The sequence below is a fragment of the Acomys minous genome (assembly GCF_964271855.1).
Source record: "Acomys minous genome assembly, chromosome: 7".
Taxonomy (NCBI): Eukaryota; Metazoa; Chordata; class Mammalia; order Rodentia; family Muridae; genus Acomys; species Acomys minous.
The window spans coordinates 38481524-38504136 of NC_140488.1; the positions used below are offsets into that span (position 1 = coordinate 38481524).

Below are 22613 nucleotides of genomic sequence, written 5' to 3' on the forward strand. Positions count from 1 at the left end.
AGAAAATGACCTTTACCTGCCAAGCTGTCTCACCCTCCCAAGGCCCTGGGCTCTAGTCGTAGTACTGTAATAAATCAATTCATAACAATGTTCACATGCTCTTTCTTATTTTTAATGTGTTTACAAAACCAACAATAGAAGAGGTTACACTTAGAATTCTTACTTAAGTAACAAAGTTTCATTTCATGCTGCAGTATACATTTCTATAAAATGCAGAAGTATAAAAGTTGAGTATTTACTAATCTACAGTTAAATGTCATTAACATAGATTACTTTTCTTATCACTTCTATAGTTTGCAGAGCTTAAGGATTACAGTAAATTACAGTTTGTCTAACATTGAAAAAAAATATTTCTGAAAATAGTTAATTTCCGAAAATATCCCTATTTAAGCCAACTTTGTTCTTGCTCATCTTCTTGTTTCTTTAATGCAAACAGTGTTAGACAGCTTTTCTTCAAATGGACTGGTATGAACAGAATCCTGACAACTACACCTACCTAAACAAGCATTTAACTAAGAACCATCAAGAGGCAGGCCTTGTATGAATATATGTATGCCCACTAGTATGGTTTAGTGTACTTAGGGAGCAGCAAACACCTGACAGGAAAAGGCAGTTTAGTTCTCAGGTCTTTGGGCTCTATTGTTTTCTCTGGCTTCTCTCATAGTCCTCAGTATGGTAAATCTAGTGTGGAGCGTCAGATTAGTCTGTAAAACAGAGAAAATTCTTTTAAGTTTGGGAGCTTAGCAGTTTAGAAAGTACTCTTAAAATCTGGTTATTTCAATGGACTAGGGAATCCCAGCACCTTGGAGATAGAAGCAGGTGGACTGATGTTGAGGCCAGCCTGGTCTACCAAGGGAGTCCAAGACAGCCAAGGCTACACAGGGAAACATTGATTTGAAAAAAAATATATAAAAAAATAGATCAGGGAGTCAAGTGTTGTGGCACACGCCGGTAATTTCAGCACTTGGAGGTGGACACATGAAGCCCAGGAATTCAAAGTTGTTCTCAGCTACAATACTGAGTTAGAGGTCAGTCTGGGCTACCTGTAACTCAAAAACCCCAAAAAAGGAAAAAGAAAGAAAGGAAGGAAGGAAGACACTAAAGTAGGCAGCCATGCCTGTTGGCACATGCCTAAACTCCAGCTAATGGTGTCTGAAATCTGTTTGGGCTACACAGAGAGTTCAAAAAAGACAAAGGGAAAAAAAGAGTATTGAAGATGGTTTGAGAAGACTGGTTTTAGAGGGGCTGAAGTCTAAGTTTAAAGAGTGTGCATGAGCTCTCCTTGAGACTCTAGAGTCATGGGCAGTTTGTCTGGTCCTTGCTCTACCCCTGTGTTCACTATTTAGTTCATCCATGCTAAAGAGCAGACTCAAAGACCTTTAATGGAAGAGCAAACTACCACAAAGACCAAGTAGCGGTATTTTTCACACTAGAATATAGGGCAAACTTACTTCTACATGTTGAAATTCAAATACCTGTCCTATAAACAAGGGTTTTTACAATCTATTATATGAGAGCAATCCTAGGTACAAGCGACATCCTATTGGACTTACTGCTGAAATCAGACTTAATTCCAGTTTCATCTTACATACATGGCCGCAAAGCCCAAGTTTCTTTTCTTGTCTTTCAGACATACCCTTTCCTTTTTTTTTCTTATTTTTTGTTGTTGTTGGCTGTCCTGGATTCACAGAGATCCACCTGCCCCTGCCTCCTGAGTGCTAGGATTAAAGGCGTGTGCCACCATGCCCTGCCTCAGACATACCCTTTTCAACATCTCAAAACCTAAGTCAGAAATAGGGTTTGTATTGTTATCAGATAGAGGCAGTTTGCATGTTTTCTGTTTTCTGTTTAGGAAATACACAATACACAATACACACACACACAGAGCATTTATTTTCTTGCTTTTCTAAGAAAATCTTGATATGTAGTTCAGGATGTCCTTGATCACAGGATTCCCTGAACTATCATGATTTATTTATGAGTTACATACTTCTATGTACAGTATGATCAAACCACAAATGGAATAGTATATTAGCTCATTGCTAAATGAAGAATGACAGAAAATTCTATCAGTTTCAATCTCTAATAAAAGTCTTTAGATATGTATTAGTTTCCTTTTTTTTGCTTTAGTACATACATAATCTGTTAAACATGTATGTTTTCTTTGTGAGAATCACACTGAGCTTTAATGCAGCTGCAAGGTTAAGAGTGTAGGGGTGTGGGTTAAACTCACTTTCCAACTGAGGTTTGTTTGAAGAATAATCAGTCTGGAGAGATGGCTCAGCACAGGACCTGAGTTTATTTCCCAGCACCAACATCAAGTGGCTAACAAATACCTGTAGCTATAGCTCCAGGGGATCAGGCACAATTTTCTGGCCTACACACACACATGCATACACACACAGTGTGTGAGAGAGGGCAAAAGGGAGAGAAAAAGACACAGAAAGAAACAGATTGACAGAGAGAGACAGACAGACAGACAGACACACACACACACAGAGAGAGAGAGAGAGAGAGAGAGAGAGAGAGAGAGAGAGAGAGAGAGAGAGAAACACTAAGAGAGACTGAGAGGCAGGCCAACAGATACATACATACATACATACATACATACATACATACATACATATATATATATATAATAGAAGCTGGCTTATTTTCTCAACTTTTCTGTCTTTTACAGGAAAAGATTTCTGTATATTAAGTCTATATGTAAAAGATAATCAACACCGCTTCCTTAACATCTAGTGAGAAAGCAAGTGTAATTCAGTCTTAAGTACCCGACTAGTCTGTGTTCCAACATTGAAGTTCAGGTTTATTCCTCTTGGGTAACGTGGAAGAGTCTTAATTGTGGTGTATCTGCCATCCATCAATTCAGCATCAACTTCAGGTCTCCAGAAACTGTCAATGAAAGCATAATAATTAAAAAGTTGATAGAGAATCAGATGAGCAACTTTGGCACCTATGACTTTGGTGTCTATAGGTCTTATTTCTAGAGACCTAAAAGAAGAAGATACATTCAAGAATCATCTATGTCCCTTTAGAACCCGTGTTCTGAATAAGGGAGTACTTCTGCAGGGTGCATTAACATGGCTTTTCCCTGCTGTTGCTAGAATTCAGGGCTTGGACAGGTTGAGTATATGCTTTACCACTGAATTATAGTCCTAACCCCAGGTGGTGGTATTATTATTATTATTATTATTATTATTATTATTATTATTATTATTATTATTATTATTGTTATTAATTAACTAGACATCTTTAGATGGGTTTTTACCAGTTGGACAGGAATCCAGTTTTACTCTTCTTTAAGTATAGTATATTTTATAATAGTAATCCAAACTTATATAGGAAGAAAATGGATTTGTGAATGCCTTGGACGAAGGCAGGGAGAACATGAGGGAAAGAGTGGTCTGAATGTGGAGTGACTCATAAAGAGCATGATATTTGGCGGGGGGGTGACAGTGAAAATGTTCTAAAATTATTATGAACCCTGCAAATCTCTTAATGTAAGAGCAACAGTCTAACTGTTATACTGCTAACAGTATAAAAACTGTAGCTCAGTCAAATTGTGAGAAGCTGTGTTTATAATCCTAGCACTTAGTAGGTATGAGGCAGAATGATCAGAAACTTAAGAACATCTTTGCCAACACAGATAGTTTTAGGCCAGCCTTGGCTATATGAGTACATCTCAAAAAACCCAAGCAAGCAGCTGTGTTCTGATCTTCACCACTATACCTACCTACTTTTCTGAGTTCTAACTAAAAAAATTTGACATTTTCTTTCCCCATTTCTATCTTTTTGCTTTGTTTTGTTTGTTTGTTTGTTTGTTTGTTTGGGTTTTTTCATAGTGGTGAGCCTCTTAAGGCTGTTCTGATGGTCTGAGCATTCTTACTCTTTCTCTGAAGCCTACTCTTCCACATGAAGCTGACTATGCTTGCTTTCTTGGACCCTGTGTCAAAAGACAGGACTTTCTCTCTTCTGCTTCTCCATTTCCTCCTCCTGGTGGCTGCCGAGATTTACAACTTGTCTGCTCTGTCTCTATGTCTCTTTTCTAATTTATAAAATGGTTCTCAAGTTTAAAAAAAAAAGGAAGAAAAGTTACAAAAACAATGTTAGCTGGGGGCGGGGCTAATGGTGTAGTACAGTGGTAGAACCCTTGCTTAGCTTGTGTGAAACCGAAGTCTCATTCTCAGCACCATAAATATCACAAATGAAAAGTGACTGAAAAGTCAATGTGGTAGCACATGTGTAGAATCCCCCAAACCTGGAGATTGAGGCAAGATGATGTTGCACTTAGCAGCAGTTTGGTTACATAGGTTAAAGCTGTCCCATGACATCAAGACCATGGTGTAGCCTGCCTAAGGAACAACAACAACACTCAAACCAACCAACCAACCAACAAAAACCACCTGGAAAACAATGTGATAGTATATACCTAGAATTCCCCAAACCAAGAGTTTGAGGCAGGAGGATCTTGAGCTTAAGAGTAGTCAGATTATATAGGAATGAATACAAAAGCCAGTTTGCCTTCCGTTGATATGTGTTGTGCCATGTTGCAAAGGTGTTTTCCATGAAGGGCCTCATGTATGGCTGCTACTGGGTCTGTTTATATTACGTCTTATAATAGCTCTTTGTGTCAGTAAATAGTACAGCATTTAAAAAAAATGTTTTTAGACAATATCTCATTTATCCTAGGCTGGCTTTAATGTCATTATATAGTTGAAGATGGCCTTGAACTTTAGAGAGAACTATTGAGTTCTAGGATTGCAGACATAAGCCAATAAGCCTGTTAGTATGAAATTCTGGGTAATGAAGCAAGAAATTTATACATGTTAGACAAGCAGTCTACCAACTGGACTACATCCCCAGTCCCAGGAAGAATTTTTTAATGTGCAGCTGAAACAGTATCAGGGAATGGTTTATTGTATGTAGTTACACTTTCCTATAAAACACCAAATGTCCAAAGGCTATGTAGTTATCTTGCTATTATTACTTGACTTGTTGCTGTCAGTGGTTCTAAGTAAGCAATGTACTTTCTACAACAACTTTTTGTCTTGCTATCAATTTTGTTTCTATTAGGCTTTGAGTGAACTAAACACTTTTTGGGGGAAGAGGGTTCAAGAAATAATTAGATAAATACTAGTTTCCTCCCTCCCTGCCTGTCTGCCTTCCTTCCTCCACTCCTTTTGGTAGGAATTGAACTCAGGGCTATAAAATTCTAGGCAAGCACTCTACTGAGCCCATTCATATTAGTTTCCTCATAAAATTTTGTTGCATTTTCTTTGACCTTTCCCCCCCATTAACAATAGATACCTTGCTTAAGCAAATGTAATCATAGGTAGAAGTAGAAGCCAGGGTGCCTGACAGTGAGAAGGATGTTATTGGGCAGAAATGTCTATGTGTGTTTAGGGTGGGTTGTCGAAGATGGAACTGATCTCTTACATGTAGGAGGGGGGTAGTTCAGGTTTTGTTTTTGAAAAAACAGACTCTGGCTGACAACCAGCAATCACTAGAATGATCTTAGAAGTAGATCCTCCCCCACCCAGAACCTTCTAATAAGAAGGCACCCATGGCAGCACAATAATTTCTTAGGCACGTGCGTCTCTAGCAGACAACAGCCAAGCAAACCTGGACATGTGACCTGCCCAACTGGGAGATGATGGATGGGTCCTGTTCTAAGCTGTTGTGCAACATAATGGAAGATGCCAGGCAGGCACATTTTGGGGCAAGTTCTCTTGTGTATGTGGCGGTAAAAGGGCCACTATGTTATTGATTGATTGATTGATTGATTGACTTTACATCCTGGTGGTAGCCCCATCCCTCTTCACCTCGTAGTCACACCATCCCCCTCCCTTATTCCTCAGAAAACAATACAATTCTTTACAGGCCTTGAAAGAACAATTCTTGATTTCATGTTTTGAATGACTTTGTAAATGCCCTCAGCTTTCAAATCTATTTGAGCTGAAGCCCTTGGAGGAACTTTTAGTCTGCAACTCCTTCACTTCAGTTGACCTTGAGTACACTTTTCTTATTATTGCACTAAGTTTTCCACCTAGAGGCATTTGGCAGCACTTTTGTTTTGTTTTTTAACATGTGATGTATGATCTCTGGTTGAGCGTGTTGTATAATGGCCTAGGCTCCAAAGCAGCAGTTCTGAGAATGTCCTTGCTGTAAGGCCAAAAACATCAGAAGAAAATCCTGTTTCCTGGTTTCTAATATCTCTTAGTCTTGCCTGGAAGCTCTGCAGGAGGAAGTGACCGAGACTGTGTGGAGGTGCCTACATACCTCATATTGGGTATCCTACTGGACTCAACACCATATTTCCCTCCCTGCTTCTCACACCAGTGTTTGTCCTAAGTTCTTTAAAAAATATATCCCCAGAGTAGCACAGCAAAGGTCCTGTCCCTGGAGACCCACCCTTCCTCTATAGGAACTAGGCCTTTTTCTTTTAAGCTGGCTATAACAAAATGCTTCTTCCTAAAGCTCGCCTTCTGTGGTCCATGAATTTCATTCTTCAAATTTGTTAGAGAAGAACTAGAAAACAACTGGCTTTGGTGGCTGTGGCATTTTCCTGGACTCTAGCCCTCCAAAGCTAAGTTCATTAAGAACAGAGAAGGTTCTTAGAAGATACACTAACGTTTCCCACATCATTTATTTGTTCAAGAAAGCTCTTTCCACTCTTGTACCCTGGCTGTGGTTATCTGTTTCCTACTCACCAAGATTGACTCCACTGCCTACAGCTATATTGATTATATAATCAACAAAAGAAAATGAATATTCTAGTCTTGCAAAAATCACACCTCCTCTGTACTTGTAGTTGTGGAACAGTAGAAGACCCATATAGGTTTTATAGAAACATAAATCACATTTGAATTTATCTTTAAGCCTGTATTAGTTATATGATTCAGGTAAAGTGAAAAAAGTGAAACAAAACAAAGCACTGCCTTCCGTGGCTGGTGTGTAACTCCATGGCACCGTGGTAAATATTAGTGTGTGCGCATGATCCTAGATTTGATCCCCAGAGTACCAGAAAAAAGCAACCATAATCCCATCTTCAGTTTTAAGCTAGCATTCTATAAGATGGAAATGGTAATACCCTACCACGAAGGAATTCTAGGGCTAGGTTAAACTCTGAATATAAAAGAGATTACTAAGAGCTTTCAGTAATTTTATAAGTGGCTTTGGTTCAGCCCATTTCAATGGTGGTATAGCAACATATTTCTCTTTGACATTTGCATAAATTCTCGTAGTATCTTTGATAGAATTTCAGACAGCCACCCCCAGGCCAAAACATACCTTCCATAATTAGCCTTATTTTCTATAACCATTATGCGGAACTAATCCTTTTGAGAAACAGAAGACATATGAACAGGTGTGGAAAGTAAATGACAGAGTAAAAGTCACCCTTTTATGAGAGAAATGTATATTTTCTGAGGTAATCTTCATTTCTAAGGGTTTCCCTTTCTGCAATATGAACAGGAGGATAAGCAACAAAGGGAGCTATTGTTTTCTCTTCTTTTCCTATCACCTCCCTGAACAGGCCCTTCCATATACCTTTGTTTCAGAAAGGGTGGTATTTAAATAAAAAAAATCTAATAGACCATGTTCATCTCTGCCCTTGTGGTCTACTTGTAGTGGTGACCCTCACTACCTCCCACTTGTACAGCAGGTATATTCATGTTAAGAAAATTCTGCTGCTGGGTGCAGTGGTGCATGCCTGTAATCCCAGCACTCATGGAGGCAGAGGCAGGCAGATCCCTGTGAGTTCGAGGCCAGCCTGGTCTACAGAGTCCAAGAAAGCCGAGGCAACTCAGAAAAGAAAGAAAGAAAGAAAAAGAAAGAAAGAAAGAAAGAAAGAAAGAAAGAAAGAAAGGAAGGAAGAAAGAAAGGATAGACACAAACTTCTGCTTTACTTATGCTTGTCTTTTAAGCTGTTTATGTTAGAAGAGTTCATATCAACTAAGATCTAAGAAAGGGTAAAGGAATACAGCATCATTGCCTTATAGGTAGCATTATAGGCCAGGCTACTATTGCTACTAAAATGGTATGTTACAATTCATTTAGCTTGTCTAGCATACATTATTATTGAACAGAAGAATTTCAATTTTAAAATTTAAAATTGAAATGAAGAAAAAAATCCAAATAGCACTGATATTTCCAGTGACAATTCCTGTAGAAAGCAATATCCAGTCTAGATACCAAATTACAATATTTAAGATATGTTATCAGAGTATGACACGGAAAAGTCTTGGAAGTAAAAATAAAACCAAGCCAGGCAGTTATAATTAAGGCTTTTCTGATCTGAGTATGAATATTTACACAAATTGTTAAGGATTTTTCAAAGTCAGATTGTAAGGCTCTGTGCTGGATATTATATTCAATACAGTTTTTATATTTTCCTCTAAGAACTGTACAAAGTCTGTCTAAATTTACCCGTCAGAATTTTGGTCACTTTCGTCAGAGCCTTCTTCTGGTATCTAAATGGGAAAAGTCGAAATAAATTACTGAAATGACATTCTTACTTAGCATACAGGTTTCTTTTTTTAATCTAAATTGCGTCTCTTTTAAAGGACAATAGTCCCTTTGCTTGGTTCTTAATACTGTTAACTATGGCCTTGGGTATTTTTAAAAACTTTCCCATCTTGGTTATCCATGACAATTCCCAAACTAAAGTGATTTAATTCCTATAACTAAAGTAAATTGCTTTTCTAGATTCTTGCCTAGCAATGCTTTCTACCCCCTAGTAACGGCTAGCCAAGGCATACTGATAGCCTGGCATTCTTTAACTGAATACCGACTAGAGACTCCTAACAAAGGCCAACATCCAGCCAAAAAGTAAGATTTTCCATCCATTTCTCCTTTTCCCACCCTATAACTACTTAAGAGAGCCACTGGCTCTCTATAGTTTCTTAAGCCAGAGATCTCCCTACTACTGCCTTTTTCCAAATAAAACCTGTGCTGTCGTTGAGTCACTTAGTCACTTGTCTGTCTTTCATTCTTGCTGACCTTACTAGTCTAACACACAATTTCTGTTAGCATACACAGATGCAAGAAATAACTCAGTCTAAGCCTTCTTAACATGTCAGAAAACTGCAGAAAACCCCAGGCCTTACAATAGTATCCCAAGGAAGCCTCTTAGATATGGCTTGAATCCAAACATTACTTGTGTGGAGGTAGGGTAGTACCAAATTAGAAAGAAAATCCACAAAGTATGGTCTCAAAATCTGTATATTTAACAAACTTGAGACACTGATGGTCTTTGTAACAGCTAATTATGGTGAAAAACTGCATTGTGCCAGTTATTTAACTCTGCTAAGTATCATTTCTTTAGAAATTGGGAGTTTCAAGATTTCTGATCAAATTAGATCATTAGACAAATTAGACAATCAATTTGTCTCCTGTTTCTAAAATTACTCTGTGAGTGATAGGCTACATTTATGTGCAGTGAACTAATCAGAAGAAAGCATGAATAGTCACTTCATAAAAATGTTAATTGGCCCAGATCAACTCACAAGTAACTAGGCTGTCAATTTACAACAAACTAGGCTGTTTAGTAGAAGTCCTAGGGGGTCACAGCCGTGATGGCACCTACCTCTGACCACTGCACATCAGGGCAGAAGCAGGAAGAACAGAAACTCAAGACTAGTATTACAGGTGTGTGCCATCATACCTGAGTTTATATAGTGTTGGTGATCAAAAGCAGGGCTTGGTTCATGCTAGACAAAACACTCTTCTAAGTAGACTATTCCATCACCCTTTGTTTCAGACAGGATCTTGCTATGCAGCACAGGAATGTCTTGAATTTAAACTCTTTCTGTCTGATCTTCCTGAATGCTTAGATTACAGGTATCTACCACCATATCCAGCTCAAAAGGAAAATTTGCAATCAATTAAACTATAAGACTGAAAACAATCAATATATGGCTTCTTTGTACATTGATATTGGTAACTTGTTTTTAAACTCATTACAATAATTATTCATGCAAATAAATGCCAAAATTTGAAGAAGCAAAAAAGACACAAAAGGAAAGCCTGGTTAAATGAAAATAATATATGAAACTACACAGATTTTTGAGGTAGGGAATAGAAAGTATGCCACTTACCCCTCCATTCAAAAGAAGTATCTCATTTCTTCGCTGTTCGTCTGCCACTAAGTGTTCAGCCCTTTCTCTTATTATAGAAAATCTGGTATTTGTCATAAAGGGTGAAAACTTAGAAAAGTAATTTTTTTACTAAAACATATCACCAACATATTATTTAACAGAATGCGAATAATTTATTTATGTATCTATGCATTGCTGTGAGAGTATGCCTATGTGTTGATGCATGTTCCTATATACACATGCAGATGCAAAACAGGGCACCAAGTATCCTTTCTTGCCACCTTCCACCTATTGCTTTGGGGCAGATTTCTCCCTAATAATATTGGGGGCTTGTATTTTCTTGGCTAGTCTGGAAGCCAGAAAGCCCCACTGACCGTCTTGTCTCTTCCCACTTCTGCAACTGGGCTACAGATTTGTGTAAGACATTTGGTTTGTTGTGTGGGTGCTGGGACCTGAACTGTAGTCTTCACACTAGTACATCAAGTGCTTTAATTGCTAAGCTATCTCTCTAGCCCCCTATTTAACATTTTAGAGGAAAACATTAAAAATTATTTTTCTTTATAATACTGAAACATAATCAGTTGTTAGCTGTATGCTACATCTATGAGTTTTGCAAATAAATAGATGAAACTTGAAAATATACAAAGTGAGGTAACCCAGACCCAGAAAGACAAATGCTGAATATTCTCTCTGTGGATCGTCTGACTCCTTAGATATGAGTATATAACCTGGAAGAAACTTGGAAATCAGAAAAGGACAAAGGGACTGTAGTGGGAGGTGAAGAAGCTCTAGAGAGGAGTGAACTAGGACACAAGTGCCATGAAAGGGAAAATAAGAAAATGGGGTGGAGATTTAACTGGAAAGGGGGGAGGAAAGAAGGTAGGAGAAAGGAACCCTAAACAACACTAAGAATGTTTAACAAAGCCAAAGAAAAAGAGTAATTTTGTTTACTTAAAACACATATACTATGTGTGCATATTTAAACAGATGCAGTTTGAATGAATTTATGTAATTTTAAGTGCCAATTCTCCCCATAAGGATCGTAATAAAAACCCTGTGCTAGGCATGGGAACCTTCCCTTTCAACTGTTGGTCATGGGAGTAGAAGAGACGCCCCAAATAATATAGGCTATTGCTGTTGCCCTTGTTTACCTTGCATAACTTGAAGATAAGACCCAATCACTGAAGACAGCACACATTTTGGAAAGTGGACTTGGAGGAAGTGCTCCAAGATACAGTAGTTGGGCTGAGGTTGGGCTCAGAAGTAAATCACATGCCTAGTGTACACAACACTCTGGGCATGGTTTCTATAACCATAATAATAACAACAACAACAACAACAACAACAATAATAACAACAACAGCAACACACACTTTCTCTCTCACACACACACACAAATGCTCTTTCATACACAAACACACACACACACTCACATACACACATACACTCTCACACACAAAAACACACTCTAACATACAAACACTCAAATACACACACATAAACTCTCTCTCTCACACAAACACACAGAGGTGGAGATTATTTGTCTGATAAAGACTCTTAGGACTCCTTAGGAAGAAACTTTAGGACTCCTTAGGAAGGAGACAATGGAAGGAAACAAATTCATTATTATTAGTTATATCCTATCATATCAATTTAGCATAATTTTTTGTACATTACCTTGCCTACCAGTTTGGAAGGTACAAAAGAAGTAGCTACTCTTGAGTATTGGGTAGGCCTAGTAGAAAAGTCCAGAAACTGGGAAACAACCTTAGGCAACTGTATGTGCATGTGACTTAATACCATGAGCCACATCATTGTTCCAATGCCTGTCTGTATTGGAACAATATCTGAATTAGAATAGAAATTTAGTTATTAAGACATGTTGCTTGAAAGCACGCTTAAACATTTTCGTATCATTCAAAACACTGTACACTGATAAAGTACTGATTTTGTTTTTACCTGTCCATTTCACGGTCAGATTCTGATGATGTTTCGCTTCTTGCAAATCTTTCTCTTTGATCATGGAATCTCTCTCGATTGCCAGCTCTCCCTCTCCAGGACTGATTGTTATGAGCTCTCCCTGACTGATAATTGCGAACTCTCTCTGCATGGTCATTCCCTATAAAGCGATGATGAGCTCTCCCTGAGTGGTTCTGATGAGATCGGCTTGCATGGTTTTGATGAGCTGGCCTTGTGTAGTTAATAGGAGCTCTCCCTCTGTGGCCACGAATATCTCTCCCTGAGTGGCTAGGACTGGCTCTCTCTATGTGGCTAAGATGAAATCTACCTGAGTGGCCATGTTGTGGTCTATCTGAGTGGTCATGATGTGGTCTACCTAAGAGGGCATGACGTCGTCTACCTAAGTAGTCATAATGTGGTCGACCAAAGTTGTCACGTTGTAGTCTATCTGAGTGGTCACGATGTGGTCTACCTAAGTAGTCATGATGTTGTCTACCTAAGTAGTCATGATATTGTCTATCTGAGTGGTCACGGTATGATCTATCGAAATGGCCATGGTGTCGTCTACCTAAGAGGTAATTGTGTGGCCTACCAAAGTGGTCATGACGTGGTCCACCAGAGTGGGCACGGTATGCTCCATTGAAGTGGTCATGACGTGGTCCACCAGAGTGGGCACGGTATGCTCTATTGAAGTGGTCATGACGTGGTCCACCAGAGTGGGCACGGTATGCTCTATTGAAGTGGTCATGACGTGATCCACCAGAGTGGTCACGGTATGCTCCATTGAAATGGTCATGACGTGGTCCACCAGAGTGGGCACGGTATGCTCTATTGAAGTGGTCATGACGTGGTCCACCAGAGTGGTCACGGTATGCTCTATTGAAGTGGTCATGACGTGGTCCACCAGAGTGGGCACGGTATGCTCTATTTAAGTAGTTATGACGTGGTCCACCTGAGTGGTTATCAGCTCTAACTGAACGGTCAGGAAATCTATCTGAGTGGACAGGAGCTCTCCTGTAGTAGCCTCGACCTCTGCTAGTGTGGCAGTTATGAGATCGGGAGCGGCCATGAATTCTTCTGAAGGAAAATTGGTTTCTTTCTAGTTGTGGTTGTCTCTCTTCTGATTGGTTTCTATTCTGCCTTGACTGGTCTTGATTGTCGTCACCTCCTAGCTGCAAAAGATCGCAATTAGACAACACAAATGAGACAGTCAATGATCTGATTAATCGTAAGGATATTTTTCAAAACTCTTCCTTCCCTCCTTTTTTCCTTCTTCTATTCCTCCCTTCATTCCTTTCCTTTTTGAGAGATACTCATTATATTGTGTAGGTTAGCCTAGTACTTGTGACTGTCATGAATGTTGGAATTATAGGCTTGTGCAACCATAACCAGCTTCTCAAGACCATTTCTATCAGCCACTTTCCCCTAGAATTACACTATGCCTACCTTTTAAACAATAGTTTATAGAACTTACTTAGAGGCCTAGGTCTGATATACCATGTCACTTTCACAAAATGATTATATGTATGTTAACATAAAAATATGGAAAATTAGCTGTCTTGTGAAATTTTTAAAAAACATATTGTTTACTTTTTAAAAATTTATTTATTTATTATTATGTATATGTGTACACCTGCAGGCCAGAAGAGGGCATCAGATCACATTATAGATGGCTAGGAGCCACCATGTGGTTGCTGGGAATTGAACTCAGGACCTCTGGAAGAGCAGCCAGTGCCCTTAACCTCTCAGCCATCTCTCCAGCCCTGTCTTGTGAATTTTACTAATGAAACCATCAAACTGTGGGACTTCATAATTGAAGTGAGAGAGAGATGGGGGGGGGGGCAGGATTTCATGCTAGCAATAACTCATTACATATCCAATTTTGAAACTCTTACTTCTACCTCGTGAGTGCTAGGATTAAAGACCCTTGCTACAACATGTGGTATTATATGGTGATGAGGCTTGAAATCAGTGCTTTAATGCATGCTAGGCAAGTGCTCTATCAGTTAACTGAGCTACATGCACATTTAATAATGTTTTGTAACACAACCCCTTAAGATCAAAGAAAAGCATTCCAAATTATTATGTTGACTATATTTCTAGCCAGTGGTCATTAAAAAATTACCTTTGAATACAAATACTTAATTCTAAGAAGAAAAACAAAGCAAGTAGAAATTATACTATAAAAGAAGCAAAGGGTTAGCTTGATATGGTTCAAATCAATCAATCTGGTCATAGCTTAGTTTTCCTATCCTTTTATTTTTTTTTTAATTTTTTCAAGTTCAGGAGTGTATATATTTTAATACAGAAACTATGTCATATTCTATCAAGATCAGTAACAATTACTGTCAATTACTTTTTGGAATCTGCTTAATCAATGATAAGTACTTATTTTATTGATATAGGCAAAACCTAAAAATTTCTATGTAAACATAAATTATAAAATCACTATTTTGCTATTATGAAATATTTAGAACTTACATTCTAAGTTGTTCAAAATATTATGAAAATGCTTTGGTAGCAAATTTGTTGTCAATAGTGAATTTTATGAAATTTGTATGGTGAAAATCTTTTATTTATTTATTTATTTATCTATTTATTTATTTAATCATTTTATAGCCTTCTCCCAGCCCCTTCCTTCTCTCCTCCCAGTCCCACCCTCACACCCCTTCCCTCCCCAGCTGTTTCCCCCTTTCCTTCTTCTCAGAGAAGGGGAGGCAAAACCAAAATGGCTGTATAATGAATCATCCAAAAGTAAATATTAAAAACTTTGGCAACTGTCTATGATGTCCATAAGAGTAAATGAGTAACATCAGTATGGACTGTGCTAGGAAAGCAGTTTTAAACTAATATATGTTGTATAGCAAGCAAAACATTCCCTGTATTTGGCATTACCATGTCCTATTACAATACTGCAAAATGGTGAAAGTAACTGCCAAGTGGGAGGAAAGTCCTAGCACAAAGAATATTATATATGTACATCTTGAATAAAATAAAAATATAAAATAATCAGCTGATTTGCTAAAAGCTGAAACCACAGCCACTCTCCAGTATTTCTATTGAAAACAATTAAGTACACTGGGTAGAATATCCATGTTATCTCTTTTTCATTTTAAGTGACTAGTGCTAGGAGCACAATTGGTCATCAGGAAATACAGAATTAAGGAATATCTTTTCAAGACCCTTTCTTGCTATGTTTCCAGAGTTTTCAGATATATATTTATTTATTTATGCAAAGAAAATTTTCTGGGCTGAGATTGTAGCTTAGTTTTATAGCGCATGCTGAGTATGAGCAGGGCTGTGGTTTCCCTAAAAAATTATTTACATCGAGTTAGGTACTGTAAGATTCCTAAATTTAAGAAAAGAAATAAATACTCATTTTCTTTTAAAAGTAAAAATAAAAAGCGTGGTTGCATGTGTCCACGTGTGCGAGTTTGTGTACTATACTGTGCATGTGGAAGTCAGAAGCCAGCTTTGAATGATCTTAGTTTTTCTTTCCACTTCTACAAGGGACTTATAAATCCAACTGAATTGGCTAGGATTGTGTAGCAAACCTCTTCACCATTTTCTTTTCCTATAAGCTAGACAAACCTATCAAATATAATAATACAGTCAGGTAGTTCATGCCTATAATTCTAGCATTTGTCTCAGTGCTACCAGAGTTTGGATTGCATGCATTAACCATTACCTCACCTTTCTTTTCTTTATTTTTTCCAGTGATTTCTGCTACAGCAGAATTGAAAGTTTCCATTTATGAACTCAAAATTCCTGATGATGATTAAAATAAAAATAAAATATTTACTGAAATAGTTTCAGGGAACTGCCTTCCTGACTCTGTACTCCCCACCTTGATGATCATCGACTCCAATCCTCTAGAACCATGAGCTCCAATAAATACTTTCTTTTATAAGTTGTCTTGATCATGGTGTTTTGTTACACAGAAAAGTAATTAAAGTACTCAACATATGACACGTGTTTTTAGCTTCAACACTCTGGAAGACTGAGGCAAGAGGAATATCACAAGTTTTTCTCAGCTTAGGCTACCTAGTAAATAACACACTAGCTTGTGCTATGCAACAAGACCTTGTCTCAAAACAAACACACACATTTTAAAAAGAACTATTTCAGACTCTCAGTGTTGACTTACCACATGATATAGAGGATGATTTGCTGGAAGTCCTCTGAAAGCATTGACATTTCTTCTTCTACTGCCACTTCTGCTTCCTGTATATTATTTTGACAAAAATCATTTTCTGTATTTTCATCAGAGAATTCAGTATTTTTCAGAATCAGTTTTTAAAAGCTAGGCCTTGTTTTGGAAAACATTTCCTATGTCATTACTCTGACAGCATCTGACTGTCTCACTGAATGCTACAACTGCTTTTGCCCATCCTGTCTATATTCTCTATTTCAAAGGTGGGCAAACTCCATTTTACATAGTTTTTTAAAATTTGGTTGTATACAGTACTACAGTTGAAACCTATCTAGAATTAAAAGAATATGCCAACATAAAGGAGAGATACAAAAATAATGTTTTTATTAATCATAACAATATTTGCCTCAATTACCTGCTTTGTTTTGTATATAATGATAGCTTAGGAAATAAATTAAAAACTATGATCTGGCTATTATGAATAAGGCTGCTAATGAACATACTTGAGCAAATGTCCTTGTTGTATGGTGGAACATCTTTCTGGTATATCCCCAGAAGTGATATAGCTGGGCCTTGAGGTAGCACTATTCCTAATTTTCTGAAAAAGCGCTAGATTGATTTTCAAAGTAGCTGTACAAGTTTGCACTTGCACCTTTCTCCACATCCTTGCCAGCATGTGCTGTCATTGAGGTTTTGATCTTAGATATTCAGATAGGTGTAAGACAGAATCGCAGAGTCATTTTGATTTGCATTTCCCTGATGACTAAGGACATTGAGCATTTCTTTAAGTGTTTCTTGGCCATTCGATATTCCTCTGTTGAGAAGTCTCACTGCTGGATTCCATGTGAGAGGGGTATGGAAGCATGGGGAGACAGCAGAACCCAAAGGGTTCAGGAGCTCTACAAAGAGACCATTGAGGCTGGCAGATCTAGATCTAGGGGGGCCTACACAAACTGTTGTGCCAACCAAGGACAATGCATGCAGTAAAACTAGACCCCCAGTTCAGATCTAGGCAATGAACTACTCATTTTCCATGGCTGTGGGGAAAACAGGGACTGCCTCGGACCTGAACTCTGGTGCTCCCAATTTGATCACTTCCCCTAGGTGGGGAGGCTGTGCTGCACACAGAAGAAAGAGAAGCAGGCTATCTGGATGAGACGCGACTGAGGGGAATAAGTTGGAAGAGGGAGGGAGGGAAAGGGAAGATATAAGTGAGGGGATAGCAATTGGGATGTAATCTGAATAAATTGTAATAACTAAAAAACAACAACAAAACAATGATCTGGGAATGTAGCTCAGTTGGCAGGTTGCTTTCTCAGCATGCACAAATTCCCTAAGTTTGAACTAACATGGCATAAAACTAAATACAGTGGCATATTTCTGTAGTATTGGTGCATGACAGGATCAGAAGTTAAGGTCATCCTCAGTTACATGGTGAGTGGGAAGCTTGCCTGTGGTAACTAAGACCTTATCTAAGAAAAATTAATTAGAAATAGAAATCTCTGAAAAGCTTATAAAGATCAAATTTATGTTTTATTAGAAAGTAGATGAGAACAGACCTTCTTACCAGGCTTCGCCCTACTGCTCCTACAGTAACTACTATCTTTGTTTTTTTATTAGAGACTGAGCCATGGAAATACTCATATTAAGGCTAAATAAAGTTGGTTAAACTTCCAGAGGTTTGTATTAAGTATCATGTCAAGATGGAGCTAACCTATTCAGTACACTAGAAAGACCCTTAATTGTTGTTAAAAATACTTACCAATGACAATCTGTACAGCATGCTCATATTAAAATATGTTCACTGTTCCAAACAATGCTCTTAGAGTTACAGGAGACACTCTTCACATTATACCTCATTCTTTTTACCCAGTGACATTCCTTTATAACAAAATGTGGTTGTCGTAGCGGTTAGATTATGTATCATGTCCTTAACACTCCTGTATTGCCTCCTAAAAGTAGAGCAACCAGGCAAATCAAAAACAGTTAATACCTCTCCATTGTTAATTTCTCACCCTCTTCTCCATTAGGAGAGCAACTCTTATAAATTAAACATTTCTTTCCTCTGAACTGAACTAAATTCTTACCAACCCTGCACAAGTCCATGTTGGAGAAAAAAAATGAAGCACATAACACAATACATTAGACTCCTTCAGGTTCTAAAATGTGCTTGTTACTTTTTTCACCATGTATGGTTTTTAATGTACTTTACCTCTCCTCCCACGCTCTTCAGATCTGGGTCTCTGTGCATCATTCTCCTCCCTCTGTTCCTCAATGTTAGCTGCTGCGTCTAGGCCTGGAAGATGTCTTACTTCATCTGCACAAGAAATTACAGGAAAATGAAAAAAAACTGAAAACAGATGACAATGTCTTCTTAGCCACAAATCTATATTATACTTCATCATATTACAGAACACACAGAACTGGTAATCAAAAAATCTTAACAACAGCCGGGCGTGGTGGCGCACGCCTTTAATCCCAGCACTCGGGAGGCAGAGGCAGGCAGATCGCTGTGAGTTCGAGGCCAGCCTGGTCTACAAAGCGAGTCCAGGACAGCCAAAGCTACACAGAGAAACCCTGTCTCAAAAAACCAAAAAAAAAAAAAATCTTAATATAATAAATTTGGAAAGCCATAGCAAGAGCAAACAATACAGATTTTAAGGTTTCCTCTGGGTCCTCAGAAAGAACAATCACTCTTCTAAAATACAGTTAAACTTTTTTCAAAAATTAATTCTTCAAGAATTTCATACAATCTATTTTGATCATTTTCACCCTCTTCCCCAACTCCTCCCAGATCCACCTCCCCTTCCTTACCCACTCAAATAGGAGTCATTCTAGTTTTGAAGCTCATTAACTCCAATCTGTGTTGCCCATATACTCTTGGATATGTAGCTATCTACTTGAATGTAGATAGCATGTTAGGGCTAAGCCCTTCAAGAAAACTGGCTCTCTCTCCTTCCAAGGAACTATCAATTACCAATAGAAACTGCCAATCTCTCCTTAACATGCTGTGAATTCATCTGCCCTGAGGTACCTGGCATTTTGTCACTACCATTTCTCCAACTCCCGAGTTCTCAAAGGAAGCTCACTGAGACTAAGGAAGCAAAATACTCAGAAATTTCAGGACGTCCTTGAAATTGACCAAATGTACAAGGCTCTCTCACCCAGTGTTATATAAACAGTAGGGGCTGCTGAGGAGACCTGGACTAGACTAGCCAAACTACCTGGAAAGTATCGAGCTGCCTGAAAGTTTGCAGTGAGCTCCAGGGTTCCAGCATTCCTGAACTGTCGTCATCCATTTTAAGGTGGAATTTCCATGATGCAGCTACTTTTGAGCCATTCTTTCTGTGTGTAATCTCTCATCCATACTTTATTTTCAACATCATGAGTTTGTTGGTTATTTGGAAATTTTGTATAATGCACCCTGCTCACACTCACTTCCCACTACTCTCAGGTCTGTCTCCTACACCCCAAAAATAAAAAAGTCCAGTTTGTGTTGTCCATATAGTCAGTGGAACATGATCAAAATCCTGGTGGTCAGTGTTGTCCTTTTATAAAATGTGAGGACTTTTTTTTTTCATTTTAATTATTTCTATTATTTTCTTTTTGCACCTTTGGGACAGTTCTTTGTTTCTCTGTGCACGCCTGTCTGCCTTAGACTTGCTTCTGTATTAGACTGGCCTTGAACTCAGAGATCCTCCTGCCTCTGCCTCCCTGAGTCCTGGGTTTATCGTCAGGAACAACAGAATTGTTGTATTTTTTAATCATTATCCTAGATATTTCTTTGTTTTCAAATAAGAGCCTAATACAAATGGTACGGAATTTGATAGGTACAGAAGGGGAGATGATCGGAAGGGAGCTGGGGTCAGCGACACTATAATCAGAATATGCTGGATGCAAGGATGCAAGGATGCATTTTAAATTTACACAAAGGGATATAGATCTCTCCCTGAGAAATTCTTAGGAAACCTTGGAACGCTGTGAGTTGAACACAGGAAATGAGCGGCCTTTTCATCTCTACATCATCACGCATTTTACTGAGAAGGTTTTGTTGTTTCCTCCTTCACGGCATGCCTGGTGGTTCTGTTGCTCCTCCCATCTTGGGAAGGGGCAATGTTAGTAAACCATGGCAAGGCACCGGAGGAAGCAATGACTTGTCCAGCATTGGCTGCAAGAATTTAAAAAATAAAAGAGAAAAAAGAAAAGAAAAAGCAAAAAGCAAAGAAGCCCACCAAAAACATGCCTGGTTAGGTTCTTGCGATCCCCAGTTCCCCAGTAAGCGATCTCAGAACTTTAACCTAAAAGGATAGCTAGCTTGGATGTCAGCAAGTGACGTGAGGTAATTCGAATATAGCAGCCAGCCACTTTACTACCCGCCACACCCATTACCTTCCCTGGGGACAGGGTTTCCTCTGTGTGGCCTTGGCTCTCTCCTAGACTCACTTCTGAAGGCCAGGCTGGTCACAGACTCACAGAGATCTACCTGCTTCTGCCTCCTGAGTGCTGGGATTAAAGGGGTGCAGCACGACGCCGGGCTCCACCCCCTTTCAACAACCACCATACCCCACATTCCTTTTAAAGTTTCCCTTGGACAAGAGAGGGGTGGATATGGGAGAAGGGGCGCAGGGCCAGGAGGAACGAAAGCTCCTCGTGGGAAGAAGACAACAGGAGCAGCAGAGCGCCTGGCTTCTCGGCAAAGGTCCACAGCACCAGGCGCCATTTTCTGAAGCCGGAGCTATGCTGAGCTCTCCCTCTCAGGCTCCTTGCTGACTAGGGGGCGCTCAGGGGAGGGAGAGGGGCCCGCCTTCTACATTGCTCGAGACATACTGAGAGAGAAGGAACGTGTTACCTCCTTGGTTTGCCATCAGGCCGCCACCATCAGTTCCAGAGCAGGCCACCTCAAGGAGGAGCGCCCCACAAGTCCGAGCTTTCACTTCAGGACTAACCCAGGGCTCTCAAAGGTGAGCTAAGGGCGTCCTCCAATCACAGTGCTCCTCTGCACCGTTGCCGAGGCTGAAAGTCCCGCCAGTTGAAACCAGGCCACCAATCAGGAGAGAGGGGGCGGGGAAAAGCAGCTACCACCTCTCTGCTGCCTCCTGAATGGAACTCATCATATCTATTAATTAACTACCTACCTACCTAACTACCTAACTAACTAACTAATCTTATTTACGCAATGTTTTATTGAGGCCGAGTCCCTCTTCTTCCTGGCTATTATGTAGCTCACCATCTAGAACAGGCTGGCCTCTAATAGGAGTTATCTACCAGCCTCTGCCACTAGAGTGTTGGCATTAAACCTGAGGAGTCCGAGGCTTAGAGATCTTAGGAGTGGATAGAGCTCACAGACATTAGTAGATAGAATGCATCCTGCAGCTAATAATGCCTGAAATGATTTTCTATCAGCGTCTTAAATGTTGTCCTTTTATAAAATGTGAGGATTTTTTTTTTCATTTTAATTATTTCTATTATTTTCTTTTTGCACCTTTGGGACAGTTCTTTGTTTCTCTGTGCACGCCTGTCTGCCTTAGACTTGCTTCTGTATTAGACTGGCCTTGAACTCAGAGATCCTCCTGCCTCTGCCTCCCTGAGTCCTGGGTTTATCGTCAGGAACAACAGAATTGTTGTATTTTTTAATCATTATCCTAGATATTTCTTTGTTTTCAAATAAGAGCCTAATACAAATGGTACGGAATTTGATAGGTACAGAAGGGGAGATGATCGGAAGGGAGCTGGGGTCAGCGACACTATAATCAGAATATGCTGGATGCAAGGATGCAAGGATGCATTTTAAATTTACACAAAGGGATATAGATCTCTCCCTGAGAAATTCTTAGGAAACCTTGGAACGCTGTGAGTTGAACACAGGAAATGAGCGGCCTTTTCATCTCTACATCATCACGCATTTTACTGAGAAGGTTTTGTTGTTTCCTCCTTCACGGCATGCCTGGTGGTTCTGTTGCTCCTCCCATCTTGGGAAGGGGCAATGTTAGTAAACCATGGCAAGGCACCGGGGAAGCAATGACTTGTCCAGCATTGGCTGCAAGAATTTAAAAAATAAAAGAGAAAAAAGAAAAGAAAAAGCAAAAAGCAAAGAAGCCCACCAAGAACATGCCTGGTTAGGTTCTTGCGACCTCCAGTTCCCTAGTAAGCGATCTCCGAACTTTAACCTAAAAGGACAGCTAGCTTGGATGTCAGCAAGTGACGTGATGTAATTCGAATATAGCAGCCAGCCGTTTTACTCCCTGCCACACCCATTACCTTCCCTGGGGACAGGGTTTCCTCTGTGTGGCCTTGGCTCTCTCCTAGACTCACTTCTGAAGGCCAGGCTGGTCACAGACTCACAGAGATCTACCTGCTTCTGCCTCCTGAGTGCTGGGATTAAAGGGGTGCAGCACTAC

At 39.3% G+C, this 22613-nt stretch overlaps 2 protein-coding genes across 4 annotated transcripts in view; one reads left to right on the forward strand and one right to left on the reverse strand.

Annotated features, from left to right (window-relative positions):
* LRCH2 (leucine rich repeats and calponin homology domain containing 2) overlaps nt 1–22613 on the forward strand; it is a 225273-nt gene that overhangs the window by 42420 nt on the left and 160240 nt on the right. The window lies entirely within an intron of this gene.
* On the reverse strand, nt 99–21316 carry LUZP4 (leucine zipper protein 4). 3 transcript variants are annotated; one of them, XM_084789042.1, is made up of 8 exons: nt 21065–21313; nt 18428–18532; nt 16210–16286; nt 12063–13234; nt 10104–10185; nt 8434–8477; nt 2778–2898; nt 99–704 (listed from the first exon to the last, which is right to left on the reverse strand). In XM_084789042.1, the coding sequence occupies exons 1-8, from the start codon at nt 21078–21080 to the stop codon at nt 615–617; spliced, it is 1707 nt and encodes a 568-aa protein (XP_084645168.1). In that variant the 5' UTR covers nt 21081–21313; the 3' UTR covers nt 99–614. The 3 variants fall into 3 exon arrangements, 2 of the variants coding, with proteins under 2 accessions (XP_084645168.1, XP_084645169.1); XR_014780596.1 differs by lacking the exon at nt 8434–8477 and having other exon boundaries at nt 678–704; nt 21065–21316; XM_084789043.1 differs by lacking the exons at nt 8434–8477; nt 10104–10185.

Excerpts from the sequence above, each read along its gene's own strand:
- LUZP4 (XM_084789042.1), bottom strand. Across the intron at positions 10,186-12,062 it reads TCTGACCGTGAAATGGACAG|ATTTTCTATAATAAGAGAAA; the intron begins GTAAAAACAAAA and ends GACAAATACCAG. Across the intron at positions 2,899-8,433 it reads AGTGACCAAAATTCTGACGG|TTTCTGGAGACCTGAAGTTG; the intron begins GTAAATTTAGAC and ends TTTCATTGACAG.